General features: G+C 36.8%; 1 protein-coding gene across 4 annotated transcripts in view; it reads right to left on the reverse strand.

The window, feature by feature from the left end:
* The window catches only part of myo9aa (myosin IXAa), a 184,030-nt gene that overhangs the window by 84,645 nt on the left and 73,000 nt on the right, over positions 1-26,385 (reverse strand). For 2 of the 4 annotated variants that reach the window (XM_079598578.1, XM_079598577.1), the window contains exons 3-7: positions 16,372-16,466; positions 15,443-15,505; positions 12,967-13,066; positions 5,202-5,255; positions 1,224-1,324 (exon numbers count right to left, since the gene is read on the reverse strand). In XM_079598578.1, coding sequence (XP_079454704.1) covers positions 1,224-1,324; positions 5,202-5,255; positions 12,967-13,066; positions 15,443-15,505; positions 16,372-16,466 — 413 coding nt within the window. Of the gene's footprint in view, positions 1-1,223; positions 1,325-5,099; positions 5,256-12,966; positions 13,067-15,442; positions 15,506-16,371; positions 16,467-26,385 lie in introns of all 4 variants that reach the window. The other 2 variants (XM_079598576.1, XM_079598575.1) reach the window with 2 other exon arrangements.

Below are 26,385 nucleotides of genomic sequence, written 5' to 3' on the forward strand. Positions count from 1 at the left end.
GCTATTAGAATTACTATATACATTTATTTTTTATATTTATTTATTTGGAGGCATTCAAAAATAAAAACTTGTGTAATGTCGTGTAACCACATGTATAGCTCCCTATATAAATATATAAATAGAGAGAGAGGCTTCTGGATTCCTGTTTTTTTTTTTGACATAATTTCTTAATTTTGATTAGGTTTTGCATTTATATCTTTATATATATATATATTCTAAAAGACTACTTTTTCTCAAGGTTCATATATTTTTGTTAGATAAGTATCAGGTTTTGCATTATGATTACAATCAAACATTTTGTTAGAAAGGGAACACATGGAAAGCATTTTTGTTACTCAGTACTTGATCATCTAAGAAAACAGATGATTTTTTTTTTGCCCTTTAATATTTTCAAATCATGCCCATGATTTGTTTTTGTGTTGGTGTTCACATAGCAAAAGCAAAACAATTCAAAACAAACTTTTCCAAAGAGTCCCAGAGAGTTTACCCCAAAATTTTACCTAGTTTACCCCAAAATGAAAACTGTCATCATTTACACAATTGATATACTATTCTAAATCTGTGATTTTCTTGTTTTCCATGAAATACAATATACACATGTACACATACACATGAATAGATGTATTGTACTGGTCAGTCATCTCCACACAATGAATGGAGGAGACTAAAGGTTTCAAGCTTTAAAAACAACACTAAAGCCTCATAAAAATATCAAAGTAGTCCATATAACTTTTTTATAACCATACACTCTAAAAACTGCTAGGTTGTTTCAACCCAACTTTGGGTCAAATATGGACAAACCCAGCCGTTGGATTACATTTTCAGATAACATTTTTAACCCAACGTTTGGGTTTGTCCATATTTGACCCAAAATTGGGTTAAACAACCCAGCATTTTTCATTTTTCACCAATTATTGTGGAGACTACAGTATATGATATTGTTTGTGATGAACAGCCTCAAATATAAGTTATTTACTGAAATTTACAGTATGTTATCCATTGTGTTTAAAACTACTTCTACCCTAGCCGTCCTTCATGCACATCCTTGAGTTTGTGTGAGATGTCAAGATTTGTAAAAAGGCCAAGATATTTAACAATCCAATTTTTTTGTTTAAACTACTCGCTTAAGAGAATAAATATTTAATGCACGCTCATAACTAATGAAGACATCAAAAAATTGCATGCAAAGTTTGTGTTAGTTGACTAGTTTTGGACAAACTCACTGTTTACGTGTGACGGGAAGGAATCCCACCATCTCCATAGCCAGCTGTAAGCGCTCAAAGTCGTGCTTGAGATCCTCCCCTTCAACTGTGAAGCAATCCTGCTGGTGTCAAGCAGAAAAAGAAAGGTTACCAGCACTTCAAACCAATTAAACACCACAGCCTGAGGATTGTTCATGGGTGGTTTGCTATGCAATCATTCTATTGAATTACTCCGTTCAAAAACCTGATGCGCTATTGATGTTTCCTAAATGCTACAACACATAATAAGCTAATAGCATGTTGCATTTCAGCTGCTCGAGTGCATTCAAACACACATATGGACAGTAGAGCTGCTTTTTGGGTCTTGTGTGCTGCCAACGCTCCAGAGAGACTGTCAGGGTTTGGTTGATTGACTCAAAGCACCGTGTCATTATGAAGTTTGGTCAAAAACGCAAGAGCTGCCACATTTTTCTGGTTGAAAACGAGGGCGCTGGTGAATGTTAGCATATGCATGTTCTGCCCATGCAGTGGAAAATACAGAGTGATTTGCCTTTTACACACACACACACACATTGGAAATCTGGCACACCAGTAATGGTAAGAAGAAAAGTAGCAATTTATGACTAGATTTATTCCTTCAGACGGACCTGAACAAGAGAACGGTCACTGAGTTTTCAGTGAAGAACTGGTTTACAAATGACAGCTAATGGTCCAAAAGATGATTTATCATCTGCAATATCCATGTTTCTCAATAGAGTTAGAAACTTACATATTAGAGTGTGACCATATTGGCTAAAATTACAGAAAATAATGTTGATGACAATATAAGGAAGCAGGTTCCGACATTTATTATTATTTTATTGATGTCTGATTCTACTTTAAATCATAGATTTTACATTTTAGCTGATAAAATAAGATTTATGCATGAATGCATTTTAAAAAGCCAACTGTTCATGTATTTATTCACTTCCATTATATGTATAATATCAGCCATCATATCATGTATCAGTCATATATCTACACAGGCCAATTTTTTTTTCTTCCATTACTTAAATATATACTATTGTACATAATGATGTTTTGATGTTCATTATAGGAAGAACAGCATAGATGTATAATACCATCATATTGATTATCAGCAATTCAAAATAAATATTAAAAAAAATTAATAATGCAAAAAGCCAAAACAGAAAATTAATAAAATTTAATTAGCAAATTTGTTTTAAAAGTGTAGATTGGAGACCTTCAGTATTGATGGAAAGACTTTAGATTAGAGGACACGCATTCACTATTACCTAGGAGTTTTCCCTCATAATTGCTGCTTATTAATAGTTAGTAAGGTAGTTGTTAAGTTTAGGATTAAGGGATGTAGAATACCGCATTAATATCTGCTTTATAAGTAGTAATAAACAGTCAATGTCCGAGTAATACGCATGCTGATAATCAACTAAAAATGTGTTCCCTAATCTAAAGTGTTGATTCATAATATCAGCTGTCATTTTTATATTGCTGTCTTTCAATATAGTCGTTTGCGAAGGAGATTTCTGTCCTCCACATGCTCGTCTCCAGCTGGCAGAGAAACTGCTTCATGCTCACAACAACACACACACACACACACTTAATGAGACGGTGTCTCGTTCATCGCTCGCTTCATTACTGATGCCAAAATTATAGCATACCAGAGCACTGGAAAGGCAAACACTGCTGAAACTCTGTAAGCTTTACGGTTTAAACCAAATCCTGCATATTTGTTTTCTCTCATTCACATTTGCAGGGTAGGGAATGTAAAAAAAAAAGGCTTTTTCTCATGTTAAATGTTGTAAGACTTCTCAACCAAAACAGAAGCAAAATGACATATGCTTTGGGTTTGACGCAAATTGACCAAATAGTTTTGCACGCACGTAGTGTTTCTTGTTCTTGTCTTGTGCACTGTAACACATTATGATCACTTACCTTCTGATTGCTGTTTATTTGAACAGCCACTCATGGTAACGTGCATTGTGAATTACAAGACGGCACAAGAAGTCCAAAACCAGCATGAAAAGCAGGGGTCTCAAACTCACATTACCTGGGGGCCACTAGCCAGATACACAGTTACAACCAGTGTGTGTGACCCGGGACCACAAAACCAGTCACATGGGTCAATTTTCTTAAATTGAGATTTATACATAATCTGAAAGCTGAATAAATAAGCTTTCCATTGATGTGTGGTTTGTTAGGATATGACAATATTTGGTCGAGATATGACTATTGAAAATCTGGAATCTGAGGATGCAAAAAAATGGAAACATTGAGAATATCTCCTTTAAAGTTGTGCATTTATGTTCACGATTGTGCTGCATTCACTCACAAAAATACATGTTTTATATATTTACAGTAGGAAATTTACAAAATATCTTCATGGAACATGATCTTAATTATCCTAATGATTTTTGGCATAACAGAAAAATGTATAATTTTTACCCATACAATGTATAGTTGGCTATTGCCACAGATATACCCGTGCGACTCCAGACTGGTTTTGTGATCCAGAGTCACATATGTTCACACTTGTAGAATAGAGATGCGTCACCGCAACAGTGTAAACAACTGTTGTTGTGCTTTTCGGGGCCATATCCAGGGAGCAACAGTTTGAGACCCTTGATAGAGAGCATGAAGACATCGCAGCAATAATCGATGAAAACACACACCACACCAAAAACAGCAAACATACCAGCACACACATGTTGATTTGGTCATTGATTTGTGTGTGTTGTTTCCTCAGACCGCTGGAAATCATGCTTTAATCACAGCATTAATCACAATCACATCTCCATCAGAAGTCTGCAGTCATGGCATCAAATGTCACAAACGGGGAGCAGGAAATATAAATATTTTAAAGGTTAATTTAAAGGTTATTTTAAATATTTGATCCCGGTCATTTAGTATAGAAAAAGTTTTAATGCACTTGATGGTTCGAGGGAAGTCGATTGGGTTAAGAAAGAAAGTTTATAATTTAGAAATTTGACAAAATATTCACTATAAAAATATTTGATTACCGTAGTAAAGTTGCCTAACCTGCCCATCCCACGGTAGAACCACTATTAAGAGTCGGGTTAAAGGTGTAGTAGAGTTGTAAACGGTGCTTTATGAAAAGTTACATCAGAGATTTTCTTATTTAAGGAGGAAATTAAAACGTGTTTAGTTATAATGATCTTTTAAAGTGTCGTGCACTCGCCCCACAGGCTTCAAATGCGAGGTGTAATTACTACACCATGTGACAGAAATAGTGTTGTAAAAAGTACCAGTACTTCTGTACCAAGCCGACATTGCGATATTATATGACAAACACGCATTTGACATTATAGATCTGTGCATTAACTTTTGGAGTGTAAATGCAGACTAATATACCTGCCACTAATGCGATTTGTTTAGTTGTTCTTCATTTTATACCTTTTTAAAGCATGTGAAATAGTTGATATCTACATGCTGTTTTAATGCATTAACTTTTAATTTGAAAAGTTCTTGCAATGGTACCAAAATTGGTACAGAGAACCAATGAAATGTACAGGAATTTAAATGAAATGCAAGTCTTTAAAGCCTTGAATCAGTTCTCTTTATCATCGCAGGCCTACGATCTCAAGTTTACATGTGTAACTCCCTCCCCAATGTAAATAAACCGTGTTTGTACTGTTGCTTATCACTCTTATCCAATCGACTGCAGTGTTTACTTGCCAATAGAGACGTGACCGAGTTGCCCAGAGTTCAGAGTATTTATAGAAGCAGAAGAATTGCATGACGCCAGACCAGGGAACACCTCACAAACACAATGACCAAACAACATGTACAGCCTGAGAGAAAGCCAGAGAGATGCAGTGAGCACACTAATTACATCCCGAGCCTCACACACACACACACCGAGGATGGGAGTGGTGTGTTGTGTGAAGGGAAAGCCATGGAAAGTGATTTGTGGAGCCAGGGATCGTCTCTGTACAGCAACGACACTATTTCAATACTGACCGGTTCGTTCTCATAGTAATTTTCCCAGTGCAGCCTTTGAGGTTTCTTTGTCATCTGGAAGTAAGGTAAATGGGATTAGAGCGACAACTCACACAACGCCTGCTAAACACATGCTGTTTTAAAGTGGGAGAACAAAAGCATTATGGGTATATAGACACATGCTATGTAGTTAAGGAAGACAAAGGCTACGTTCAGACTGGAATACTGCCATACTACTTTTTCAGTACGCACACAATATTATGCAATAAACAATGGATTTTCCTAACTAATTAACAGGTGGAACTCGAAAAATATGAAAATTATGCATTTATTTCAGTAATTCTACTTTAAAAGGTGAAACTAATATATTATATAGACTCATTACATGCAAAGTGAGATATTTCAAGCCTTTATTTATTATAATTTTGATGATTATGGCTTACAGCTTATGACATTTTTTTCACAATATTCTGATTTTGAATTTGGGGTTTTCATAATCTAGTAAACCATAATCATCCAAATTATAACAAATAAAGGCTTGAAATATCTCACTTTGCATGTAATGAGTCTATATAATATATTAGTTTCACTTTTAAAGTTGAATTACTGAAATAAATGAACTTTTGCACCATATTCACATTTTTCGAGGTTCACCTGTATGTGACTGGACTTCACATTTTTGCAAAACTGTCCATTTTAAATGAGTTATTGTAGAGATGATAGCGGTCACATGACCTCACTGATGTATTTTTAACTCAATATGGTTTGAAATGTTTCACTCAGTCTACTATTAAATAAAAATAGTTGTATTGTTCACACTTCAGTTTTGTGTCTAATCCTCACTATTAACTCCCTCAATAAACTCATAATTGCTGCTTATTAATAGTTAGTAAGGTAGTTGTTAAGTTTAGGATTAAGGGATGTAGAATATGGCATTAATATGTGCTTTATAAGTACTAATAAACAGCCAATATGCATGACAATAAGCAACTAGTTAATAGTGAGAATTGGACCCTGAACTAAAGTGTTACCGTTTTATTAAATACAGTATCAATAAAGCAATATGATAGTATTCCATTCCGACAAGTCAAATGACAGATATAAAGATGACATGGATAAAATGACATGTACAACAGAGATGGATTATGACAAAAGATGGCACACACGGAGGTGAAGAAACAATTTATATGAAGATTAGATTCATTTCTATATGCGATGGAGAAATTATTTACATTCATGCCGATTTATAAAATTAAAGAATTGTTTAATTCATAAAGAATCTGGTTAATTTTACAATCAGATTGAATATGTTAACATTAGTTCATTTAATAGCTAACATGAAACGAGGCATTTATGAATCTTAGTTAAGGTTTATTTTTATATATAATTTCATATGCTGTTCAAAAAATATATGTATTTATCAATTAATTTAATAAATCGTGTAAAACTGTTACCTCATAATATCTAATGCATTAATAATGTTGAATCTTATTATTAAGCGTTACCGAGAATCTAATAACATTTAGTATGTTCTCTTGCATAACCAGTTTCCAAAATAGTTTGACTGTTAGCAAAGCAAAATAATACCGTAGTGTAGATTGCATCTAGAAGTCAAAACCTGGCATAGATTTCTGTGGATGTTTTTTCTATGTGAATTCTCCACATTTTTTGAGGCCTTGAGACATTAGAGACGGAAGTTAAGAAAGAGCCACTATAATGGTATTTGAAGAAAACATGGCAAGAATTCACACCTCTATCGTTTCTTATTACGTTTCTCAGTTCACTGGAGCTTTTGAGTTTTGCATTTAGTTCCAAGGAACAGAATATCTTGATATTTCTGTTTTTACACTTGCTGAATATGTAACTATACAGAGGAATGTGTGTGTACAGCCAGCAGACAGACGGACGCACGCGATTGGAGACGACTGAGACAGAGACTCTTCTGTGACCGTCATGTGATGGTCAAATCGTTCAACAACAGACTAGTAGATTTGATATTTTTAGTTCCGATGCTTTAATTAGTGCGATGTGAAAGCTATCCAATCAGAGGATTTTGATGTTTTGAGAAAGCTCTTTTCTTTCTTTTTTAAGAAAATGAGATACAAAAACACGGACCCTATTAGACAAATGAAAACATACACATGCAATGGTTTTATTCCTGAACATTTAACAATTATCTCCACCCAAAAATGAATATTCTCTCATTATTTATTCACTCTCTTGTCATCCAGATGTATATGGCTTTCTTTAGCCTGTGGAACACAAACAAAGAAAAGGGTTGTTTTTATCAAAAGCTCTGAGTCCATTTGTGACCCTGGACCAAAAAAACAGTCACATGGGTCAATTTTCCAAAATTTAGATTTATACATAATATGGATGCTGAATAAATAAGCTTTCCATTGATGTATGGGTTGTTAGGATATGACAATATTTGGCCGAGAATCTGAGGATGCAAAAAAATGGAAACATTGAGAAAATCTCCTTTAAAGTTGTGCATTTATGTTCACGATTGTGCTGCATTCACTCACAAAAATACATGTTTTATATATTTACGGTAGGAAATTTACTAAATATCTTCATGGAACATGATCTTTACTTAATATCGTAATGATTTTTGGCATAAAAGAAAAATCTATAATTTTGACCCATACAATGTATAGTTGGCTATTGCCACAGATATACCCGTGCGACATGTGACTGGGTTTGTGATCCAGAGTCACATTTACTGTAATGTAAGTTTTGTTCGGTTCAAAAACGAACATCGGTAATCCATGTGACCCCAGTTGATGAATCAATGTCTTCTGAAGCAAAACAATAGGTTTGTGTGAGAGAAAAAATAAAAAAAAGATTTTAAATTATAAACCATTGCTTCCAGCCAAAGGTTTATGAGTTCATTCTTGACGTCAACATCATGATCAATCGTTAAAATCAATCTCGATTCAAACACCCACGTGATCTTATTCATAAATGACAGCGATTCGGGTCTGGCTATTAAACCTTTGACAAGTACGATCACAGCGAACATTCAGATCTGTGTTTCTGAGCCATGTATAGATATGAAACGTCTTTTCAACCACACACAGTATCATTATTTCTGTCTTACAATCATTCAAATCATCACAGAAGAACTGGGATAAAAGTTAATATGTTATGTATAAACACTGATCTACAGTAGTGATCAATATAGAGCAAATCACCTTTTGAAAGTGACTTGACGCTTCAAATAAAGATGTCAAGTGACTAAAGACAAGTGACTGTTAAAAATGTATTTGCCATTGAATCATTTTAATAAAGAGATTCATTAGAAAAACACTGATTAATCCAGAAACGAAGAGTCATTGAATCATTCATGCAACCCGATTAAAAAAGAAAATGTAATTCATATTAATAGAAGATTTTGTCATAACCTCTAGTAACATGTTATTTTGATTACCTTGTCTATTCAGAATTCAGCGTGAACTCATAAACATGACATCAGAAGACATTGATTCATCAACTGGGGTTAGTCACGTGCACTTTGTGTGGTTTCTGAAGCGTCAGCTTTAAGAGACCTTTCCACTTTCATTACATGGACAAATTATTTATCTAAAAATCTCTGTTTGTGTTCCACAGAGGAAAGCCATGTACATTCGGGATGATATGTGGGTGAGTAAATGATGAGGGGATTTTCATTTTTGGAGGGAGTATCCTTTTAACTTTTAGACAAAAATACATTTACACACACAAAAGACTGGACGCCTGCATGCAACAGCTCTAACACACAGAAACAAAAGCAGAAATAAAAAATTATGGAGATGAGGGGCATGTTAGGAGCACAGGCCTGCTTTCTCTGGCTGGATTAGGTTTTAAAGTGTCTCTGTGTGCGAGACCACAGCTGAGAGGAATGAACTGGAATCTGTTTCCTCCATATTCCCCACTTTCCTGTTTGCCTAGTGAGAGTGAATCCGTCAATAGGCCTCAGAGAGAAGCAAAAACTGACTCTATCAGGGCAAAACACACAAAAACTGCTGCCATCCAATGTTCTCAACGAGGCTTCGTTGATTTTTTCTTCTTTTTTTTGAGCAACAATGGTCCTGACTAGGGGTGTCACAATATACTGGTATTGATGAAAACCGTAGACGCGCGTTTCAATTAGAGGTCGACCGATAGTGGATTTTACCGATAACGATAGCTAGGTTGGGCCATACTTGCCGATAACCGATTAATGAACCGATAGTTTTTAAAATTGATACTGGATAAAAACAAACATAACACTCCAAGTAAAACAGTGCTGAACTTTATTATAAAAAAAAAAAAAACTGTATTGAACCATGAAAACATGCTAAATGAAATAAATATATAAATGTGAATAAATATTTAAGTCAATAAAAGACATTCATTCAAACTGAAACAAAAAGTAATACTCTAAATAAAACCAGTTACATTCCAAATTTAACTATTTAACTGTTCTTTTCAAGCCAACTTAATTAATAAAAAAGTAACAAAATTTGTATTAAAGTGAAGATGAAGAAAAAAAAAATTAACCGAAATCGAATGCTTTTCTGATTCGTTTATGTTTCTGTCGGCTGTATGAACAAATCAGTTTGCTTACGTCTCTAGCTTTAAATATGCAACTTCTCTGCATATTTAATGCATAAAAGTGACCAGCTGGATATGAACTAATGCAAATAGAGGTAACAATTGTGACATTAAACATTCGGGTCGGACTTAGGCTACGTTTATGTTTGTCAGTGTTTTAACCGCTTGAGGTACTACTAATGTTAGCGTCCTCTCAGCCTCGAAGGCAAACAAACACACTGTTGTGCTGTTCTTTCTCTACTAATGCAGCATTTAGTCAACAAATTAATCACTTTATAATATGACAAAATGTACTGTATACATACATTTGAGCTGTCGGTGCTTTAAACGCGGATCTGATGTCAGCGCTCTCCACGCAGCATGTGCTCTCAGTGCAGCACGCAGAATCACGTGTCGAAATAAACAACACGAGGCACGAGTTTTTATTACACCTCTAGAGGCCGCTCTTGTACTGCATCATGCCAGCAGACCCTTCTCAGCTCTTACACTGTGTAATGAATGACAGCGTGCGCTTCTCAGCCGCTCCAGCAATGGACGCAACCAGGAAAAACTATCGGTATATATTTTTGCCGATAACGATAGTTCCACCAGTCAACAATCGGTGCCGATTAATCGGCAAAACCGATGAATCGGTCGACCTCTAGTTTCAATTACAGATTACGCAAAACGTTTGCGATTTTTTTCTAAATGTCGACCAAAAACTATTGCGAAATGACGCCGTTTCCATTAATGTTATGCGACTAAAACTAAATTTTTTCCTCTCGCGATAATCATTCCAAAAATCAAGGCAACGGATGTTGGTAGGTTTATGTATATACCAGCCACCGCACTGGCCATTATTATTAATTGAAGGAGACGTATGCGTGTTATCCAATCATTAAAGGCAAGGAAAGACCCTTATACTTGGAGGAGCTGGGGTTTCTGGGTGTTTCTCCCTCATTTCTGCTTCGAGGTCTTGATTGTGGCATTTATTTGAGGTTTAGAATCCAGTATTCCTGTAATCATTCTGTCTTTTATGAGTTTAATAAAGAACTATGTCTCGTATTCTGTCCGAACACACCGCGTCTTCTACGTCAGGCGACCTGTAAATGCACAAAAACTGATTCCACTGCAGTTTTGCGAAATATTTATTTTTCAAATGGCCTGAAAAATCATGCGAGCGTAAAAACTTTTTTGCGATAAATGAGAGATTTTGCGAAAATTACGGGTTTCCATTGGCCGTATTTTTCAATTCGCAATTTCAATTTGAAGGGTAATGGAAACACGGCTAGTGACATTTAAAATATTAAATATTGATGTTATCACTACAAATGTGATAATAATAAGTAATAGATAATCTATGGCTAATTAAACTATTTTAATGCACGATGTGGAGGAAAATTCCACTCAATGCGAAGCGGAGTGCATTGAAATGGTTTATTGCTAAGCTAGTAGTGGATTATCCCTCTTATAACAAGGTCATTTGCCAGCATTGACAAATCAAAGCTGTTATTGGTGTTTGTAGTGCAATATTTGGCCTGAAGATTAAAAACAACGGTTGTTTTCGTCAGTTACGGCTCGTTAGATCTAGCATTCTGCCCGCTTTAAATCAGACAGAGAGATAAAGTAGTGCGTAAGATTACACTTATTTGCATGAATTAATTAATTATCGAAAGAGAGAGAGATGCGTGTGTGAATTTCCTGCATCTGTGCAGTTTCTCTCTCTCTAACAATGAAGTTGTGAGTTTAATTACTTCAAAAACAGCGCTTTTACCCCCTCGTTGCAGAGAAATATAATGTAGCGATTCAGTAGTAAAGCTATTTTATTACTAAAAGTCACGGGGCAGCATTGAAAACAAGTTTATGTGCTCCTGATTGTTTCTGTGTGTGTGCAGTGCGATCTCCGCTTGTGTGTGTGTGTGTGTGTGTGTGTGTGTGTGTGTGTGTGTGTGTGTGTGTGTGTGTGTGTGTGTGTGTGTGTGTGTGTGAGCTGTTATCAAGTATTGAGAGATATATAATTACACACTAACACTGACACCTTAAAATAAAGTGCAACCCAGAATTTCCTTTTTGTATACCCTTTTAAAAACCATCCCAGTATATCCAGTCATATATGGACACTCCAGGTGTAAACAGGGATCCATATATATCGCTTGCACCGATGTGTCTTGATGCACCGCAAGTCAATGAAGAACCGTCTACTCCTGCAATCTTTTTTTGCTTATTTTCTCAGCTAGGCTTGAAAAGAAAAGATTCAACCGATTGGAAAAGCCCACACATGAATGTGCACGGGACATCTTCCGTCAACATGCAGTGACACACCGACATGACAAGTGGTCATAAAATCAGTGACCCGATCGCAAGTGGTCACAGGAGACGTGTGTTATCACCGGGTGTAAACAGCCCGGTCTCAGTGGACCTCTTGTGATCGCATCTTCTGAGAGGAAGGTTAGCAGCGAGTGAAAACAGTGTCGGGGGAAACGCATTACAAGTAACTTGAGTTACGTAATCAGATTACTTTTCAAGTAACTAGTAAAGTAATGCATTAGCCTTTGCGCAGTTACTTTTTCAAGCAAGTAACTTTGTTTTCCCATACAGTAAGTGCAGAGGCGTTGTGTGTGAACATGATGTTATTGTAGTTCTAGACTAAATGTGAGCATGCATTTACTCCTCTCACTTGCACAAAAAAGAGGGTTAGGCTAACCCTAACCCTCAAAATAACAAAAGTCACATGCAAAATCAGACTATGCAAACCTTCAATAAATAAATGTTAAATAAAACAAATATTTGTATGCATTTAATCTCACTTTATTGACCAATGTACTTTATATTGACTACTAAAAATGGCTTGATATCTTTAATTAAAGTTTAGTTTGAGCTAAAATCCGGTCGCCAACGGCCGCTGTTGCGCGTGTCGCCGGAAAACGCCCGCTCCTCATTGAAATGAATGGAAACGTGTCCATACTTTAACTATACCGCTTGTAGTGTGAACTCACCTTTATTTACATTTTGGTGTGAAAGAGCCAAAAATAGCACTTTTTTGTTATAAAACGCCCAGACCAGGTGAGAAAAAGTAACGCAAAAGAAATGTAATTTTTATTTTTTTATTAAAAAGTAACGCAATTCGTTTTTAAGGGAGTAACGCAATATTGTAATGCATTACTTTTCAAAGTGCCTTTCCCCAACACTGGTTGTGAATGAGGTCGCTGATGGTGGTGTGAGGTCGTACCTGATTGAGGTAATGATATTCTTCAGGCTTTTTGAGGTGGAACGCGGTCCTCTCCTCTTCACTCGCTCCTGCCAGCAGGTAGTAAAACACATGGTAATTCCTAGAAGAACAAACCCAGATAGCGTCAGGAGCTGTATGCATATATCTGGCTATGAATACTTAAAGGGTTGCAGTGGGGTTGAGTCTGCTGAGCCAGTTGCTGTGGTCAGGGGTCAGAGGTCAGGGGTCACTTATGGGAAGCCTCTTCGAATCAATGGGAGTCAGTCCAATGGGCAGACAAACTTTCACTCACATGAGATCGCAGCAATTATTAGCAAACAACATCCAGCAAATGATCCAAACAAATCCTGATGGACAAAGTAGCTATTTCAGCCAAATATATATATGTGTGTGTGTGTGTGTGTGTGTGTGTGTGTGTGTGTGTGTGTGTGTGTGTGTGTGTGTGTGTGTGTGTGTGACAATAGAGAAGAAAATACTAATCACAATGTCCGTTTCATGACGACGTTAAGTAATATTTTTAATATAACTCCGATTGTGTTGAAAAAAGAAAGTCATATACACCTAAGATGGCTTGAGGATGAGAAAATTATGGCATAATTAAACATTTTGGGTGAACTAACCCTTTAACAATGCTTCTTCACAAGCCACGACAGGTTTCAAGAGAGTCTATCTGTGTGGAAACACTGAACTGTGCACAATTTAAAACCACTGGAGACATTTCTGATGTTTAAATGTGCAGGTGTTGCTTCATTTTAAAAAAATATGTGCATTCAAGTCCATGCATTTGAACTAGGGCGGCACAATATTGGAAAAACTGACATTGCGATATTTAAATTTTCTGACATTGCGATATAAATTGCAATATAAAGAAATACAGGAATGTTTTTGATGACTTAAATAGCTGTATTCTAAAATGAGTGTTGTGATTTTGTTGGGGAGCGCAAAATAAAATTAACTTAAAAATCTGCAAAATTATTATTATTATTAATTTATTTAGCTCCTGATGACTTTTTTTGTGTGCAACTTTTTTTATTTTGCATATCCATTCCTTTTGCCCAATTCAGTATAAAATAATATTAAAGGGGGGGTAAAATACTTAGTTTCAGTCAATCTCATGTTAATCTTGAGTACCTATAGAGTAATAGTGCGTCCTTCATATCTCCAAAAAGTCTTTAGTTTCATCATATTTATAAAATAAAAATACACCTTTCCGATTCTATCCGGAAAAAGCCGAGGTCCTTGATTCTGGGCGTGGGCGGAGCTATAGAGTCAAGCGGGAGCAGCTTGAGCCAGCAGTAACACTGGGTTCTTTGGGAAGCTGAACAAGGTAAACTTTCCCTCACATCCCAAAACACACTTTTTTGGAGACATTCTTGACATCAACCATTCCTATTTAGCGCTGCTGATGATGATTTCCAGTAGTAGCCCGTCGATGAGCGCGGTCTTTCTCTCCTCTGGTCGACGTTGCGTGAACGCGCTTTTCCGAGAGCAATGCTCATATAAGGAGTTCCACTCTGGTCTACGTCATTAGATCTACGATAGAAAAAAACCAGCCGAAACGTGTTGCAACCCGGAAGTATGATTTTCAGCACAGCAATTCTCTGTTATTCGTTCAAAATAACTTTTAAAACTTTGGCCATTATTAGCATGAGAATCCATCTCTTTAACACTGTAAACAACTCTGAATACATGAAACACCATTGTACCCCCCCTTTAATAATTGTGATTTTTAAAGTTATTATTATATAAAAAAAAGTATATTAAACTACCGTAAATAAGAAATATATTTTAAAATGATATTGTAATATTGTACTATAAAATAAGAATTTTTTTTTTTTATAGTACAACAATAAAACACTAATATTTACATCTTAATTTCTTTATTTTTAAAATGTTAAACCATCAAGCTTTGACAGGTTGCTAGCAAATTGATGCATGCACTCGTTTTTACAAAGTTATACTGTGATATTGGTTTTATTTCTGTGTATCGTGCAGCACTGTTTTAAACACCAGTTCAAAAACAAGTCAGGACAACAAATTCTGAGATTGACATGAAGAGAGACCGCTTTACTGAGTGTCACTTTATCACATGATGTTGGTTTCAGTCAGATAATGCACTGCCCCCGAAACTGAAGTATGACTGCCGTGATTTGATTTACACTAAAGTCGCAAAAACAAGGAAATTATGGTCTGTTCCCTTCATAAACCCTCATGTCATGAAACCAGTGAGACCGGTAATGGCAGCCAGGATAAAGCTGAGATTGACACGTATAAACTGAACACTGTGGAGAAATGATTCCCACATGTTCACTACTGGGGTTATTTCCAACCAAATCCACACTCCTCAGTTTACATAAACTGTAGTCTAGCCTAGTGTAATAATGTTGATTTAATTACAAAATACTTCACTTCAGTAGCAGACATCATTTCTTAACAGTTGAAATGAGTACAAAAGAAAATCATCAACATCTCCTACCTTTCATTGTGTTCCTGATAGACGAGCCGGGATTTCTCCAGAAGGTATTTCTCCACATATGCCCTGGATAAAGACAAACAACAGATTAGACCGGGGATCATATGGAAGCTTGTTTCCGCCACAGAATGGAAAATAAAAAAGGTAATTGCGACTTTTTCATCTCACAATTCAGACTTTTTTTCTCACAATTGCGTGATATAAAAATAAATATACTTGAAATTCTGTATACATTTTTACAGAAAATTTTTTTTTTCTCAAAATTGCATGTTAATATCTCGCAATTCTGACTTTATAATACGCAAAGGGAGATATAAAGTCAGAATTGCATGATATAAAGTCGCGATTGCGTGTTATAAAGTCTGGATTGTGAGATATAATCTATTCTGAGGTAACTTTATAACTCCCAATTGCGAGTTTCTCTCACAATTCTGAAAAGAAGCCAGAATTGTGAGATATAAAGTCAGAATTGCAAGATATAAAGTCAGAATTGTGAAATATAAAATCACAATTGCGAGAAAAAGTCAGAATTGTGAGTTTTTTCTCTCGCGATTCTGACTTTATATCACGCAATTGCAACTTTATTTCACGCAATTCTGACTTTACATCTCGCAATTCTGACTTTATAACTCACAATTCTGAGAAATAAAGTCAGTATTGTGAGATGTAAACTCTCAATTGCGAGAAAAGGTCAGAATTGTGAGTTTTTTTTATCTCTCGCAATTCTGACTTTATATCACGCAATTGCGACTATTTCACGGAATTCTGACTATATCTCGCAATTCTGCCTTTATATATCACGCAATTGTAACTATTTCACGCTATTCTGACTATATCTCGCAATTCTGACTTTATAACTCACAATTCTGAAAAATAAAGTCAGAATTACGAGATGTAAACTCGTTATTCATGGGAACACCTGTAGCTCTTACCCTCTAACAGTGCCACTTTCCTGGTAGTTCACCTGGATGAACTTCCCAAAGCGACTGGAGTTGTTATTGTGGGCCGTTTTAGCATTGCCAAACGCCTGTGAACACAAGGGGAAACACACAGCATAAGAGAGGTGACAATTATCAATGTATGCAATGAATAAAATGAATAAATGACAAAGTATGCTGTCAAAGTGGGCTTCAGTTGAAACTTTATTCTTTGCTCATTAACTGCATTTCCAACAGAAGCCACTTTATACAGTATAAAGCTTGTACAGCCTAGTATTTAAATCAGCTTAAATGAAAGAGTATTAAAAAGTAGAATATAAATGACAATATAGATGCTTTAATTTTTAAATAACAGTCCTTGAGGCCTATATCATAACTTTTCCATATTGCATCAATTACTGTACTAACTACAAACTTAAATTGTCGTAAAAATTATTTAAATAATGCAACAGGTTTTGCAACAGTGGTTTTCAGCCATGGGACGGATTATAGGAATACTCTAATTTATTTTTAAAAAAAATGGTTCGCACACACACACACACACACACACTTAATTAACATACATTGTAAGAATATCACTAACAACATTTGGCATCAAAATAATGCCATTAGCACGTTATTGTACAGCAAGAGCACTTTCAAGTGATGCACGAACACAAATTTTCCTTTGCTTGCTCAAAACTGGACGTGCTCCCCAATAAACAGCATCTCGCTCAGATATTGCGTGTGCGCGCTCAAACCGTGAGCTGTGCACTCGCGAATCTCTCCGTGTTCTTGCACTAGAAATAAATTATCTTCGCTTCTGGATTAAAAGTTGTCAAAAGTTATCAATCAATCAGAAAAGACGTCCGACTGACCAATGAAAATGCTACATGGATTCTTATTGGCTGAGAAAGAACTGCACCTGGAATGTGTGGAGAGGTTAGCCAATCACAGAGATGTTACATGTTGTACGGGTCAGTGAGAGGGTGATAAATTGTTAAGAAAAACTTAATTACAAATAGGCTGGTGCAAGACAACATTACAACAACATTTCTTATGTTCATTCATGTTTATTTGATGCTATAAATGAACTAGAAGGAAGAGATGATCGGTTCACGAGCAGCTTTAACTGAGCGATCTGTCAGACACATTAAAGAGCCACAAAACGGTATTTATTGTTTAAATTTCTTTTAAAAAATGACCAATTTGAAATGTGAGACTTTGTTATATTACAAGTAAGCTGGTCTGTCCTGTCTGTCAGTGTGTTGTCAGTGTCTTCTCTGCTCCGCGATGTGTTTTTCACTGTGTGAGAACATGTGTGGTGTGAGAGAGGCGTGGCTTGTCGGACATAGCAACAGTAACTAAAGGGGGCGGGGCTTTGCGAAAGGTCAATTGTACATGAACGCTCTCCTTATTTGTAGCTCTACCACATGTAAACAAATTCCTCTGTGGAACGAGCTGCTGAGGTCAATCTCAGACACACACACACACACACACTCTTGTACATCTATCTTTATGAGGACATTCATTGACACAATGCAATCTCTGGCAGTTTACCCAAACCTTACCCATCACAACTAAGTGCCTAACCCGAACCCTAACCCTCATTATAACCTAATCCCTAAAACCAAGTCTTGACCCTCAAACGGGCCTTTAAAGGGGACCGGCCCAAAATGTCCTCACTTTACTCTCTTTGTCCTCACTCCAATGGTCTAAAATTCAAACTGGTCCTCACAAAGATAGTTGTACACACACACACACACACACACACACACACGTCGAGAGTCAGACTTTCAGAGAGGGGTTTTACGGCTCTCAGGGGACAGAAAGGACAAATGCAAGGCGGCACCACGACACACAGCTGACAGCCATGAGCTACTGTAACAGTCTGCGCTCACACACACACCCATCGTGACGCAGCTAACAAGCTATGTTAAGTAATGTCTTGAATTGTCTAGGAAAGGTTATGTCAAACACGGAGATAACTTTACAAATGGCCTCTGGAACACGTGCTGGAAAAGTCCATTTCGTGATGACCCGCACATGCCAAACATCAAGTGGATGTTGTACAGTTACTCCTCTGACATATTAAAGGAGTAGTTCACTTCAGAATAAAAATTTCCTGATAATTTACTCTCGTCCACCATGTCATTCACGATAATCATGTCTTTCTTTCTTCTGTCGAAAAGAAATTAATGTTTTTGAGGAAAACATTGCACAGTTTTTCTCCATATAGTGACTTCAATGGGGTCCAACGGGTTCAAAAATGTGAGTTTCAGAGCAGCTTCAAAGTCTCGACACGATCCCAGCCGAGGAATAAGAGTCTTATCTGGCCAAACCATCGGTCGTTTTCTAAGAAAAAATAAACATTTATATACTTTTTAACCACAAATGCTTGTCTTCCACTAGCTGTTAAAGGACACACATTACGTAATCGCGGTGAAAGGTCAAGCGTGACGTAGGCGGAAGTACAGACCTAGTGTTTACAAAGCAAACGTGCAAAGACCAAGTCAAAATGTTTTTGTTTTTTTTAGAAAATGACCGATGGTTTGGCCAGATAAGACTCTTATTCCTCGGCTGGGATCGTGTCGAGACTTTGAAGCTGCACTGAAACTCACATTTGAACCCATTGGACCCCATATAAGTCACTATATGGAGAAACATCCTGGAATGTTTTCCTCAAAAATCTTAAAGGGGCGGTATAATGCCCTTTTCCCAAGATGTAAAATAAATCTCTGATGTCCCCAGAGCGTGTATGTGAAGTTTTATCTCAAAATACCCCACAGATATTGTTATATATTATGTTAAAATCGTCACTTTTTGAGGGTGAGCAAAAACACACCGTTTTGTGTCTGTCCCTTTAAATGCAAATGAGCTGATGCTCCCGACACAGGGGGCGGAGCTTCAACAGCTCGTGTTCTTTTACCTCACACACACATGCACTGAAATTTTTTAAAAAATTAAGCCTTTTATGTTCAAACCGGAGTCAGACAATGATGGAGAGACTCAAGAAGAAGTGACAACATGTAGAAGCAACTGGACATTTCTGAATGGTTTTGAATGAATTTATGAAGCTTCTGTGTAGTTATCTTCTAGTCATTGATTAGCATATTCTGTCTTGATAATCTATCAGTCGTGTTCCGGGGGCGGGGTTAATGTAAATTTTAGGGTTGGTGATGTCACTAACCCGGGAGGAATGTCGTGTAGTTCCTACCAGCCGTTTGTTGTAGTCCTTAAAAAGCAATTTCTTTAAAAGCAAATATCTCCCTTTGTTTTGAACTGAGCGTTGTAACTTTGCAAGATGTTGTTTATGATCAAACAGCAACATTACACACTAACTAAAGTTAGAAAAGTGAAATCATAATCAACCACCGCTTTAATTTCTTTTCGACTGAAGACAGACATGAATATCTTGGATTACATGGGGGACAGTAAATGATCAGGAAATTGAACTACTCCTTTAATGAAGGGTACTTCAGAAATTCATCACTAAATGGAAGAGGCCTGGACGCTCCAGGAAAAGGGGTCAGACGAGGACAAAACCCAGCCGTTAAAGCGTCACCTGTAAAATCAGAAGACTTGACGTCTATCATAGGCCTTCTGGAGACAAAAAAAAAAAAAAAAACTTTAAACAGACCTTGAGAGAATAAAAGTGAGGATGAACTTGGCAGGAAACGGCTGCCATTAAAATCTGCTGAGATGTACATATCTTCATACAGGAGCGAGTTTCCCAGAAGCATTGGTTAGCAAACCGTTATCAACCATTATCCCAAACCCATAGTTTCAACGAACATTTGCAAAAAGCATCGCAAAGTTGTGTGGTTGGACCTACAGCTCTCGACCGGTGGTTAGAAGCATTATATGTATGTGGTAAAGCAAACCACTGGCATTACAGTATAAGCCTTAAAATGTCTATTTAAATGTTAGCAGCCTATAATATGGCTGGAATTTAAAGTGTGCAATATTAGCTCAAATAATCACGTTAGGCGAATGTTGCGAAAGGCCCGTTTTGAAAGGCTTTGCTTTGCTTCTTACTGGCAGCGGCAAATCCTCCGCAGACAAAACAAAAAACACAAAGAGCTTTTGTCTTGAGATAAAGGTCTTGATCTCATTGGAGAAGTTGAAGGAGTGAATCAACTTCTGAGTAGCCAAATTCATCACAATTACTGAAATACTCGCATGAACAGAATGAAATGACGTCAAAAGCAGGAATGAGACGTTTGTGGCTTTTCCCGGCACTGGACGCAGGGGAACGCTCAGCAAACATGTTCAGTGTAAGAGCTTTTGATTGTATCTCAGGGGTTGAGACCTGAAAACTTTACAGCATTGTGTCACTCACGCACAGCCGGCTCTGATCGCACGCCACGTCTTCTAATGAACCACATCAGGTCAATATTACCACTGGGCCAGAGAGCCGTCACAGGAGAATTACTCTCAGAACAGTTTCAGTTTGATAAGACCATAATCCTCCACACATGTGAGGAGCACGGCGTGTGAGAGAGTCTCGGGTGCGTCTCTTATTAAAGTCCCCCTGTGGTGAAAATCAAGTTTTTAAAGTGTTTATATGTCGATGTGGTGTTTTTAATATGTTTTAAGACAAACCATGTGCAAATTCATAAGTCGACAGCATTGCTGAGTAGAGAGTCTCAAAAACACGGTTTGAAATCGCTGGTGTTTCTGACGTCACACACTACCTTGTAACCAATCAGATCAACGTGTGATCGTCAACCAGTGGGTCTCTGAGCTGGCTGAGTGAGTGCATGGAGGCGGGGCTCATTTGCATATTCATAGAACCACGCATACTAAATTAGGCAAGGGTGTCGAGTTACATTCAAGCTGTTTTAAGGCATGAAGACATTTGTTTTCAAGGGAAAAAAACGTTTAAATATGTAATTTTGATGATCAAAAATTTGTTGACCTGATTGGTTACAAGGTAGTTTGTGACGTAATTGTAACCAATCAGATCAATGTCCCAGTGGGCTTTAGCATATCATTAACACCGAACTAGCAGGGGAGTCTCGAGGAGATGCCTGGTTATCCTGATCAGGTAGATTTAGCAATATAGCGGGTGTATGATGTATATTATGATGAACTATATGCCTTTTTCCACTCACGCTCTGAGTTGTTTCTGGTGATTGTTAGCAGGCAGACTGAGAGTGTGAACGGGAACATGGTGTGTGTAACATTAGCAACACATTATTAGCCGTTTGATAACCTAGTCAAGCAAAAGGCTAGTCGCATTAATTACCGTTGTGTCCGACGTTGTAAAGAGCGATTACATTGTGCAGCGTTTACCTCAGTAAGTTGGCCGAGTGAATCTGTGAGCTGTTGTGAGTGAGTGGAGGCGGGGCTTATTAGCATATTCATGAATCCACGTATATTAAATGAGGCAAGGGTGTAGAGTTACATTCAAGCTATTTTAAAGGCATGACGAAATTATTTCACAGAAGAAGAAAAAAAACATTTTAAATATGTAATTTTGGTGATCAAAAGATGAGTTTTAAGGGATAAAATTATTGACTAGTGGGATTTTAAAGCCCCAATTTACTCACGCCAAAGTTTTTTTTTTGTTCTTCACTAAGTGCGGGGTAAAAAAAAAAGTAATGAGCCAGTCTCCAAAATGTTTTGGCACTCCACCATCACCTTTATGCCATATGGACGGAGTCTGGAAAATTACAACGGCACTCATTCCCGTTTCCTCTTTCGGTTTCAGACTCATGTCCTGCACTTTAAGTGACTCACCGTTTGGCCCACTCCACAAATAGGACATTTTTCCTGGATTACAGCGCAGACACACAAAAGGAAGCCCTGAACGGCTGCACTGCAGAGCTGGTATGTGTGTGTGTGTGTTTTGAACGGTCTATATGGAGTCAATCCTCCTGAGTGTCTTTATATTATCTGCGGGATGCAGTCAGTTGTTGCAATGGGAGCGGCAGCTGTGTGTGACCGGGCAGAGCATGATCAAACTGAACCTCATCAATTCAACAACACAACTCAACACAGCGTTTAAGAACACACACACACTTTTTAACCCTTTCTAAGTGATGCTTCCAAAACTATCAATAAATATTTTGCACCATATGCCCTTATTTTCTAGCAAAACTGTATTTAAGAATTTATAGCTGTATAATATTCCAGCTATTCTTTCAATTAGAAGTTGGTCGTTTTTATTTTTCAGATATATATATATATATATATATATTTTTTTTTTTTTTTACTGAAACAGAAATTAAAGTGTATTTTTGGTTGCCAAATTTTTGGTTCAAAACTTTTTGTGTGTATGAAGATGCTAAATTATTTATTATTTCGTTTTAGCATGGCATATTTCACTTTAGAAATGTTAAATTTGGCCATTATTTCCTCGTCCTCTTGTCTGATCTAAACCCATAAAACTTTTGTCCATCTTCTGAACACAAATTAAGATATTTTTGATATTCTCTCTTAAAAAAAACATCATAGAAATAAGTGGTGACAGAAGTTTAATTTTGGGGTGAAAATACTTTATTTTCCCCTTAAATACAGTATACTATAAGCTGGATGCATGTAAACTGAGTTCCCAAGTCCTATATTATGCACTAAAATTAGATAAATGTCAAAGAAAATCGTTCAATTACAAATTAATTGTCTTGAGCTACAAATCGTAATATGTCTTCCAGAATGTGAGAGGAGTTTTATAAACGAACCCTGTGTTTCTCTCCAGATCTGCCAGCAACATGGAGAGGGTCTTCGGGACCATTAGATTTGGGACACAACCCAGACGTCTGCACTGCAGAAACCCTGGCATCTACGTCTGCTACATAATTATATACCCCCCCACCAAAGCTCCCAACGCTGGATGCAATTAAGAGTTAAACCTACACACATCTGACATCGGCCAGCATTAAGTATTTATGTGATGCTCTTGGCACGCAAATGCATCTGTGCATCCAGATTAGTCATCTGTAGGGGTGTAACGGTACACAAAAATCACGGTTCGGTACGTACCTCGGTTTTAAAGTCACGGTTCGGTTTATTTTCGGTACAGTAAGGGAAAGAAATGCAAACATTAAACTGCAGGTTGTTTATTACTATAAACTTTTTTTTAACAGTTTGTTTACACTTTTTTAAACACTTTTTAATAAAATATAATAACATATATATAAAATAAAAAAAGAATAAGAAATAAAATACTGCTGCAAAGTTCTCCACTAAATAAAATACTCTCAGTCTCAAACCAATATCACATAATAAAATATAATGAAAAATATAAATAAATAACTATGATTACAGTGCAGCATTACCAATCCCAGCTTGTAGGCCTGCTCATATTTAAAAATTAAGGCTGGGAATCGATAAAAAAATGAACTAATTAATTGCACAATTTGCTGTTATAAATTGCAATTCCTCAAATATATATAACTATACCAGCTCAGCAAATAGAAGTGTACTACTGAGAAATTTCACCTTATTTGAGCGGACTTTGCTTTTCCAGTGCGTGATCGGTACATGATTGGAGTGTTTGGGCCGTTAACGACAGAGCAGAACGCGCAGCGCAAACACGGACTCGAACATTGAGCAGAGAGCGCAGCGGGCCGACACACACACACACACACACACACACACACACACGGAACGGAGAGTGCGGCGGCGCACGCAGAGCGGAAAAGCTTTTTTTCGCCCTGCAGTCTATTTCATTGGTTTAGTTTACAGTGACGACGGGTAAAACACTGGTAAAACTTTAGAATCAGCTGCAGGGCGGGATTTGCGCTGAACGCGGAGACTTCCGCCACTTAATATGTTCGTGTGGAAACACGAAAATGTACCTGTTCCGCACACAAAATATTGCATTCAGTCATTCGGTACACACGTGCACCGAACCGAAAGCCCTGTACCGAAACGGTTCGGTACGAATACACGTACCGTTACACCCCTAGTCATCTGCAAACCTGACGAAAACAGGAAGAAACAGCGAGTCTCATTAGAAACCTCGACTCTAAAGTACAACACCACTTCTCATGGTAAGAGTTGTTCATCTCGATTTCAATTCATTTATAAAGCACAACTGCCATTGACCAATGAGCTGTACAAAATGAATAACCATTAAATTAAATACAGACAAAGACACAAGTAGACAACAAAGCATAACAAGACATATAACTCATTAATTATAAGCCAAATCAAATAAAAATTATTTTAACCCGGTCACCCCAAGAGGTGTGTGATAGTCAATCAACAGGTCAATGGGTAATCTCACACATCCAAATAAAGCTTTAAGTCACAAGAGGCAATGAGTTACAGTGATTTTACCACGGATGAGTTATTGTTAGGCATGACAGAAAGCGGAGTGCCAAAAAAAAAAACTGAACCATGGTAAAAATAATAACAAATTTCCTTCAACGGCTGTTTTTATAAAACAACATGTGCGTCCAAATTTGTGTACTTATGCACTATTCTATGCCATTTTTTAATTAAAAAATTATATATATATATATATATATATATATATATATATATATATATATATATATATATATATATATATATATATATATATATATGCGTGTGTGTAAATAGTGCAGCAGTGTGAAAATTTCCAAAAGAAAAAGTGCATTTTTTGTTGCACTTGCTCTTTGGGAATACATGAACACATAAAAAAAAAAAGTGTTTTTTGCACAGATATTGCTGAAGTATCATGTCCCATGTATGCACCATTGAGTTTATTGAGAGACACACAAACAAAAGTGCTAATAAACAATACAAGGGGGCGGAGCTTAAAGAGCTCTTGTCCTTAGCAGCTTCGATTAGGCTACCTCACACACACACACACGCACACGCACTGAAAATTTCTAAAACTTTTAGTCTTTTATGCTCAAACTGGAGTTAGACGCTGATGGAGAGACTCAAGAAGAAGTGACAACATGTAGAAGCAACAGGACATTTCTGAATGGTTAGTTGATGAATTTATGTAGATTGTGTAGTTATCTTCTAGTCATTGATTAGCATATTCTCTCTTGATAATCTATAAACCGTGTTCAGGGGGCGGGGTTTATGTCAATTTTAGGGTTGGTGATGTCACTAACCCGGGAGGAATGTCATGTAGTTCCTATAAGCCGTTTGTTGTAGTCCTTAAAAAGCGATTTCTTTAAAAGCAAATATCTTTGTTTTAACTTTGCAGATGTTGTTTATGCTCAAACAGCAACATTACACACTAACTAAATTTAGAAAAGTGAAATCATAATCAACCACCCCTTTTACTACTTTTAGGAAGTTGACATGCCTTCTGGTGAGATATAAATAATTTGAAATCTAATTTTGGTGTGGGGGAAAAAAACGAACAAGCCAAGACAACAACAAGACAAAGATAGTGACGTGCTCCAGATTGAACTGCTCTTTTAGGAGTTAACCTAAAACCTTAATGTTGATCCATGAACTCCCTTATTACAGAATTCAATCACTGTCCTAGAGACAGAGCTGCATTACAACTATTTTACAACATAGCTTTAAAAAAGTGCTTCATCTGATACGATTTCAGACACTGAACTGTCCAATTTATAGTGAAGATTACATATTTAAAAGTTTTTTCCTTGAAAAAAAATGCCTTAAAATAGCTTGAATGTAACTCGACACCCTCATTTAGTATAAGCGGTTCTATGAATATGCAAATGAGTCCCGCCTCCACTCACTCACTCAGCTCAGAGATCCACTGGTTGACGATCACACGATGATCTGATTGGTTACGAGGTAGTGTGTGACGTCAGAAACACCAGCGATTTCAAACCGTGTTTTTGAGACTGTCTTTGACTCACTGCAGTTTTAAGCAGAAAATACTCAGCAATGCTGTCGACTTATGAACTTACACGTCTTAAAGCAGATTAAAAACACCACATAGACATATAAACAACATTAAAAACTTGATTTTCACCACAGGGGGAATTTAACAACATTTTCATTTTAATTGCTTTAAAGCACCGTGTCCAAATACTATTTAAAGGCTCAGTATCCCAAGGTTACAATACAGATCCGGATGCGTTTGTGTCATTCTAATGG

This window comes from Phoxinus phoxinus, assembly GCF_949152265.1.
Source record: "Phoxinus phoxinus genome assembly, chromosome: 2".
Lineage (NCBI taxonomy): Eukaryota > Metazoa > Chordata > Actinopteri > Cypriniformes > Leuciscidae > Phoxinus > Phoxinus phoxinus.